At 39.5% G+C, this 8,797-nt stretch overlaps 1 protein-coding gene across 2 annotated transcripts in view; it reads left to right on the top strand.

The window, feature by feature from the left end:
* The first annotated feature begins 755 nt into the window (after window positions 1-755).
* The window catches only part of CWC27 (CWC27 spliceosome associated cyclophilin), a 130,265-nt gene continuing 122,223 nt past the window's right edge, over window positions 756-8,797 (top strand). For both annotated transcript variants that reach the window (XM_083357295.1, XM_083357294.1), the window contains exons 1-4: window positions 756-1,334; window positions 4,392-4,488; window positions 7,651-7,763; window positions 8,575-8,718. In XM_083357295.1, coding sequence (XP_083213421.1) covers window positions 1,293-1,334; window positions 4,392-4,488; window positions 7,651-7,763; window positions 8,575-8,718 — 396 coding nt within the window. In that variant the 5' untranslated portion in view covers window positions 756-1,292. The remainder of the gene's footprint in view (window positions 1,335-4,391; window positions 4,489-7,650; window positions 7,764-8,574; window positions 8,719-8,797) is intronic.

Here is an 8,797-nt window from a genome sequence, read left to right as displayed (position 1 = left end):
AGCTTATTTTCTGCCTACTTGCTCGGAAAGTTAATGATACAAATCTGGGCGTCTGTCTTCTTGATCTTTCTAAAGCCAATTGAACTATAAACAGCCGCTTTTGCCCTCCGCTTATTTTGCTTTTGGGCCACCGAAAGACACCAGGTGCAAAAGGAGCGGTGGACTTGGTAGATACTATATCCAACCAAGGGTCGACCAAGACCAATAGAGCGTCCTTTCTCAGGGGAGGGGGGGAAGGAACAATACTGGGAGTTTGATGCACCTAACGCATCTGAATGGCACCCAATAGTCTCCCACTCGACTCTCAATGCTAGGCTGCCGTTGTGGATATATCCTCGTTGATTCTCCTGGCATTTGTCTGTTGTGGGGCATTTTCTTAAGTGCTGAGCAACTCTAAGCACGTAATGCGGGAAAACTCAGATGCAAATTATTTAAATTGATCTGGAATAGATAATACTGAACGTAGCCAGAAAAGCCGAGCTGTCGTCGGGATTTTCCAAGCTCAAATCGCGAAACACTTATCCCAAAGGTGTTTTTTTCAAAAAGCAAATGGACTTTGTTTTTTCCTGAAGTCGTTTCGCTTCTCATCCAAGAAGCTTTTTCAGTTCATTTCTGAACTGAAGAAGCTTCTTGGATGAGAAGCGAAACGTCTTTAAGAAAAAAATCTAGTTGTCTTTTGAAAAAACACCTTCGGACAACCATGACCTGAATGAGAATCTTCATAGACACCTACGTGACTTAGAAACTGAATCCGGCGATCCTTGAACATTTCGCTCATATTCTTCCTCCGTAGGTCTTGCTCCTTTCCTTCAGTTCGGGACATGCAGATCAATTCAGAAAAGACTTTCCCACCTCCGTCTTTCGCGGTTGATGAGCCAACCTCTCAGCTGGATCAAAATAGTTACAGCAACGTTTCTAGTCGGACGATTATAGCCACTGCACAGCGGGTCATACTATTCGCTAAGATGTGAGGAGGGGGACCCTCCTAATACGGCGAAAAATTTGGTCCTACTGGGCCGCACTCAGCTGCGGTTAGTTCGTGGACGTTGCCCGAAATTCCGAGGCTATTTCTCCTTCTGTTCTTGAACAGAACATCAGAAGCCTGAGTTCTCTTGGTGGCGCTGTCCTCTGTCTCCCCCCAAGCCTAGAAATGAAATCTTCCATGACCCAACATGGCGGGGGGAAGATCGCGCTGGAGTCCCAAATAGTCATTGAGGAGATTTCTCGCTCACCGGGTGGATGCTAGCAGTGAGATATCCTCTCAAGGCAGCGGCTGTGTGGAAGTTTTCATCATGAGCAATATTTACATCCAGGAACCGCCAACCAACGGCAAGGTGAGAGTCCGTCCCTCATCTAAGGAGGAGCGTAGATATACCCAGTGCTTAATAACTGATTTAGTTTGAGTGGGAAGCATTGAAGTGCTTCAGTTTGTTGCGAATGTAGGAATTTAATATGCGATGTGTCTTAATTTGAAGTTAATTGTATTAAATGCCTGCTTATTGCCCGAGTATACATTGGCTGGAACAGTGTGGCTTCAATCCAATATTGTGATATTAGGTTGAGTTCAGTGGGGTTTAGTATAGAATAAGAATGTAAAGAATTTAGATTGAAACATCCCCAAGTAGTCACTGTTTGGGTAATGGCTGTGATAGGACTTAATACATATTAAAATATGAGCCAAGGGAATTCTGTTTTCTCCAATGGCAGAAACCGATTTATTTCCAACAAAAGACTGCAAAGGTTTTAATTAAGAATAATGAAATTCTCAAAGCATTTGGAAGAAATGGAAGTTTGCAAAAACCATATACATCCATCATACTATTCCTTTTTTAGGTAAACACCCTAATGAAAAGAATGGAAAAGGAGTGAGAAATAGCATCAGATTTATTTATTTATTTATTACATAGATGAGCTCATTGACATTCGTTATCCATCAATGCTTTGGTCAATTTAGGTTCTCATATGCTGTTTTTACTATGATAGATGTGAATTGAAATTACCAGCCTTAGTTTTGTTACCTGTGGCACATGCAATATTTTCTTCTAATGATAAGGATAGCAAGAATCACTTTGGGCACATTTTGGCTAATATAGAAGTGCTACCAAAGTTCAGGTGTACCTCAGGTTGATGTATTGAATTTTAGGATTTTCTGCTAACATTTAAGTACAGTACAGATAACACTAGGATTTTAGCATGGCATCTATGCCTCCTTTTGAAGTTTAGGAAACCATATTTTTTTAAGCCAAAGATGTTTGTTTCCTTTGATGTGCAAAACTAGCTTTTTCAGGGATAGGATGTGAGTAATCAAACAAGGAGACTGTATTTTGAAATCCTTGATCAGTGTTAAGAAACAACCCCACAAATGCAACATATTTTATATAACAACAATACCATGTCTAACAAAAATAAAGCTTTTATTGCACATCAATGCTTTTACTTTCTGATACACCAATTATATATCAAATGTATATACCTGTATCCAGTGATGGGATTCAGATATGTGAACAACCAGTTCTCTGCGTGGATGCCGCTTCCGGAAGTCCATTCTGGGCCTGGGCAACAAAAAATTAGCTACCAGTTCTGTGGAAGTGGTATGAACCGGCTGAATCCCACCACTGTCTGTATCCTATATAAAGACTTGACACCCCCTGCTCCTGTTAATAAACACTTTCCTGCTTTCGTTCATGTTGTCAGGGAGTAAAAAATGGTTGCTGATTTGCTTCTGGATCAAATTCAAGGTGTCTGAGGCCATGTAATATCAATAAGAGATGGCATTGATTATTCTTGTGACTGCTTGTTTTTATTCTGAATAAGCTGAACCTTTTTCATGCAACTGAAAAATATTTTATGTCTGCTAAGAATGTAACAAAATGATATAATCTAGAGCAGGGCTTTTCAACCAGTGGTACAGGTACCACCTGTGGTACATTGGCACCTGGCAGGTGGTATGCCACCATTCTAGAAAAGTGGTAGCGGGGGAGGGGAATGAGCTGAATCGGTGGCAGCACCGCACAAGCCTGAGTGAGAGATGGCTGGAGCTGCAGGGCTGTCAGGGCTCAGTGGAAGTGCCAGGATCAGTGCCAGGCTCCAGCTGGAGCTCGGTGCTGATCCTGGCGCTTCTGAGCCCAGAAGAAGCGCCAGTCAGCTGGAATGTTACAGTATCTCCAGGGTCTTGTGATTTACATTCAGATGCTTGGCAACTGATTCATATTTATGACGGTCACAGTGTCCCAGGGTCATGTGAAGTGACCAAAACCTGCTGCAACCACCCAGCAGATGGGGGGGGGGAATAAAAACCAAATACACGCCCACCCCACCCCACCATGCCAATCCTCAACATAAATGCTCACAACAATGAAAACCTTGGGCAGGAGGAAGAGTGCCACCGGGTGGGCAAGCAGGTGTCTTGCTCAGCTGTGGCTTGGGGGGCACTTTTTTCAGTGCCATTGTAACTTTGAACAGTCACTAAGCAAACTGTTGTAAGTCGAGGACTACCTGTACTTCATCACTTTTTTCCTTATTTTTTGGGGGGGGGTCATCAAGTTTTTGACACCTTGCTAGGCTACTGGTGGTACTCGGATGTTGCCATATCCTAAAAGTTGTACAATGGGTGAAAAGGTTGAAAAGCCCTGGTCTAGAGCAGACATGTCAAACTCGCGACGTCACATGATGTTGCATGACGTATCGCAACTTTTTCCCCATTGCCGGCAATGGGGTGGGCATGGTTTCAGGACGACTTGTCCAAGCTGCAGGCCAGCAGTTTGACATGCCTGGTCTAGAGAGTTGTATGAGCAGACTGTATATGTAGTTTCTGAAATATTGCTAAGGTTATGTTTCCTAAACAACTGCTATTTTAACAGAGGTATGACATGATTTCCTGTAACTTAGCTATTTATAAAAACTTTCCTCCCCAACGTTTTGGCTGTCTAAAACAAACTGCTCAAATCAAAGAAAAAAAACTTCAGAGCCATATTTTATGAGCCTTATTAGTTAATTTTTTATCCAATAAAAATAGTATTCTACTCAGTTGCCTTATCAGTTTGGACATCTAACTGTACAATCCTAAACATTTCTATCTGCTTTTTTATTAAAATAGTATTCAAATCTGCTTACAATAAACTTGTAGAGATAGAGGCTCAATTCTTATCATATTTGTGTACTGTACACAAGAGTATGACTGCATTAGTAGTTCCTGCTTTATTAGTAATGTCTGCTTTATTGCTTCCATATTATTTTCTGTTAGTTTATTTTGCTATTCATTGTGTTATATCACATTCTAGAGGACATATAGTAAATGTATGCTTCAGAAGATGTAATTATGTACTAAGTGATTAAAAAAAATATTGATACCTGTAATGATCACATAATCATATATTAAATCTATTCTGTAGGTATTATTGAAAACAACAGCTGGAGATATTGATATTGAATTATGGTCAAAAGAAGCTCCCAAAGCATGTCGAAATTTTATTCAGCTTTGTATGGAAGGTAATGAACAAGAAAAATACAGTAGTTCCTAATATAACAACAAAACAACAGTGATAACAACAATAATAATATCAATAAGAAAGACAAAAAAAGTCTGGATAGTAGATGTAGCAATGCCTGGAGACAGCAGAATAGAACTGGAGAAGATAACAAAATACAAAGACCTAAAAATAGAAATAGATTGACTATGGCAAAGGCAAGCAAGGGTAGTACCAATAGTAATAGGCACCTTGGGTACAATCCCAAAACAACTGTAGCCCCACTTAAACACTATTGGCATTGACAAATTCACCATCAGTCAATTACAAAAGGTGGCTTTACTGGGGACAGCTTCCATCCTGCGACAATATCTGTAACACCATCCAACATCCAGATCTGCTTATCCCAGGTCCTTGGTAAGGACTCGATAGGTAGACAAAAATGCCAAACCCAATAAAAGTATAAATATAATATAGTTTCTATACAATGAAAAGTACTCAGTTTCAATAAGTGTGCTTAATTCTCATACTACTATTCCAAAAAGTTTTAAATAGAAATACAAGCTTTGTAACAGCAAACATCTGCAGTACCCCCACTTAGGGAAATATTCTTAGCCCTTCAGATGATCATACTTGGAACAACTTCTTGCATACTTTATAGTTGAGAGAAGGAAGGAGCAGCAGCAAGAGTTTTGTTCTGTGTGTCCTCCTTTCCTCAAAAGTATGTGACAAGTGAGATAATGTCATCTTTCTTTCAAACTCTGCTCTTTACCAAAGGACTCAAGAGATGCTTTTGATTCATTTTTCCTTTCTCTGCGAAATTCCATGCAAGTGATTGAAGATCTATTTCTTAGATGCTTTGAGAAGGTCACAGGGCATGGAGAAAATGATGGATTTGCTCTGATTTTCCCCAAGATGAAAAAAGCAACAGAAATTGTTCTTTCTTATCCAAACTTCTACACAATTGAACCACGTCTTTTCCAAGTCATTGAGGTTGGCAGAGGGATTGGGAAAAAGAAAAAAATTACATTTTTCTTTAATCTTATTTCAAAAGTGAAAACTGAAACAGTGAAAAAAAGAAAAGTTTCTTATTTACTGCAAATCAAATCCCAGATTTTCTTCAGCGTGTTCAGTGTTTGCTAGAGCAGAGTTCCCCAACGTTTTGGCTTTGCGGACCAGCTGGAGGGGGGAGAGGATGGTTCCATGTGTGCATGCAGCTCCTTTTGTGTGAGCAGGTTCTCTTAAATAATAATAATAATAATAATAATAATAATAATAATAATAATAATAATAATAATAATAATAATAAGAATAAGAATAATAAGAATAAGAAGAAGAATAAGAATAAGAAGAAGAATAAGAAGAAGAAGAAGAAGAAGAAGAAGAAGAAGAAGAAGAAGAAGAAGAAGAAGTAGTAGTAGTTGGAAGGGACCTTGGAGGTCATCTAGTCCAACCCCCTGCTCAGGCAGGAAACCCTATACCATTTCAGACAAATGGCTGTCCAGTCTCTTCTTAAAAACTTCCAGTGTTGGAGCATTCACCACTTTTGGAGGCAGGTTGTTCCACTGGTTAATTGTTCTGTCAGGAAGTTTCTCCTTAGTTCTAGGTTGCTTCTCTCCTTGACTAGTTTCCATCCGTTGCTTCTTGTCCTGCTTTCAGGTGCTTTGGAGAACAGCTTGACTCCCTCTTCTTTGTGGCAGCCCCTGAGATATTGGAACACTGCTATCATGTCACCCCTCACCCTTCTCTTCATTAAACTGCACATACCCAATTTCAGCAACCGTTCCCTATATGTTTTAGCCTCCAGTCCCCCAATCATCTTTGTTGCTCTTCTCTGTACTCTTTCTAGAGTCTCGACATCTTTTTTACATCGTGGTGACCAAAACTGGATGCAGTATTCCAGGTGTGGCCTTACCAAGGCATTGTAAAGTGGTATTAGTACTTCACGCGATCTTGATTCTATCCCTCTGTTAATGCACCCTAGCACTGCGTTGGCTTTTTTGGCAGCTGCAGCACACTACTGGCTCAAATTTAAGTGATTGTCCACTAGGACTCCGAGATCTCTCTCACAGTTGCTACTATTGAGCAAGGTACCACCTATACTATACCTGTGCATTTGATTTTTCCTGCCTAAATGTAGAACCTTACTTTTTTCACCATTGAATTTCATTTTGTTAGATAGTGCCCAGTGTTGGAGTCTGTCCAGATCCTCCTGTATCTTAAGCCTATCTTCTGGAGTATTGGCTATTCCTGCCAGCTTGGTGTCGTCTGCAAATTTGATGAGTTCCCCATCTATCCCCTCATCCAAATTGTTGTTGAAGATGTTGAAGAGCACTGGGCCCAGAACAGAGCCCTGGGGCACCCCACTACACACTCCCTTCCATGTAGATGCAGTTCCATTGAGAACCACATGCTGAGTACGGCCTGTCAGCCAGCTACGAATCCATCTGGTGGTGATGCTATCTAACCCACATTTTTCTATCTGAGATGCATGTGTGCTCACCCGCCACTTCCCTGGCCCAATTTTGAAAGGCTCAAGACCTAGTGGGCTGCAACTCCAGGGCTGGGGACCCCTGTGCTAGAGAGAAGATTTTTAAACTGATGATTTTTGGACTTTATTCAGAAGGAACTTAGAGCAATTGCTCGACTGGTTTCTACACTTTTTTATTCTGATGATGTACATATATTGAATGTCCAGAAGACCAAATAGGCTAAGAGCCTCTGACTTTGGGCTTGTGACCTTCATCTTATGGCTTTGGTTCTATCATAATTTCATCAGATTAACTGTTAAAAATAAATCTATCATTAAGCTAATATAATCTGCCTGTTTGTGCAAAAAATAATAAGATTCACAGTTTTTTAAGTTTTCTGTATAAATAAGAGTGGATAAGATTGTACTGCAGAATTAAGGGTGTCTGTATGAAACCAAGCAAAGACTAATTGGTAAATCTAACAAGTATTTTCATGCCTTCACTCTTTTTTAAAAAAAAATTTTTTTACAATTGATTATGTAATTCAGAAAACTTTTTATTTTACAAAAGGTTCTTTTACTTTTCCTATATATATAATTAATTTGATGTTGACATTTTCTCAGAAATAAATATACACAAATAAAAAGTAAACCTCTCACCACTGAAAATGTTGCAATTCCTATAAAGTGGCTTAACACTTGCTTTATTTTCAGGCTATTATGACAACACCATATTTCATAGGGTTGTACCTGAATTTATAATACAAGGTGGTGATCCAACTGGTACTGGCTTAGGAGGAGAATCTATCTATGGAGCCCCTTTCAAGGTAACCCTCTGCTTTAGCTAGTTATTTTTTGTCTGTTCTTTTTGTTACTATGCTCTTTTTCAGTTAGTCCCTTTTCCCCCCCTTTGATTTTAGTGGTAGAAATTTGGACACAGGAGATGTGAGACATATTCTACTGAAATAGATAGAGCTTATATGGCTAAGTATTGAAAACAAAGGGGTATTTTGGGGGATATGAAAGGATGAGCCTTTTCTAGGTTTTCAAAAAAATATAATTTTATTCATAAAGACTTTCACTAATCAAAGAAATGCTGTAATTAAAATACAAGTAGCCCTCACATAATGACAGCAATTAATACTGACAACTCCCTTGCTAAGCAATGTGGTCAATTTGGCAACTCAGCTGTGTAACGCTCAGTTGCTCAGCGGTTCAGCTCTACTAAGCATTGTGGTTAATTGAGACATCATGTGACTGCGCCAGACTTAAGATATCTGTTCCACTGCAGTGATTAAGTAGAATATCACATGTCTGAGACTTGTGCCATTACCAGCTTCTCCACTGACTTTACTTGTTGGAACATGGCTATAAACGTGCAAATGGTGATTATCTGACCACAATATGCTGTAACTGTTGTAAATGTGTGTCTGTTACAAACTGCCTGAGTGGTGATCATGTGACTGCGGGGATGCTGCGATGATTGTAAGTTCAAGGACTAATTATATAACTACATTTTAAGTGCTATATAAGTTTGAACCATGCGTCTTGTTATCATTTTCTATTTTATCCTGTGTTCATCAACCTAAATGAATGAGAGGCAACTGTGCAGTAATTGTTCTTTGTCATAATTTACAGGATGAATTCCATTCACGATTGCGTTTTATTCGACGAGGACTCGTTGCCATGGCAAATTCCGGGCCTCATGATAATGGCAGCCAGTTCTTTTTTACTTTGGGGCGTGCGGATGAACTTAACAACAAACACACTATCTTTGGAAAGGTTTGGAAAACCTCTGCTTAAATGATATTTACTGTCTACAAAGATTTGTTCATAATAGCATTAGTTATTTATTTTATTT

Source organism: Vipera ursinii (genome assembly GCF_947247035.1).
Source record: "Vipera ursinii genome assembly, chromosome: 2".
NCBI classification, from domain to species: Eukaryota; Metazoa; Chordata; class Lepidosauria; order Squamata; family Viperidae; genus Vipera; species Vipera ursinii.
Note: the sequence above shows the minus strand (reverse complement) of the source record. Positions and strands in the feature narration are given on the sequence as shown.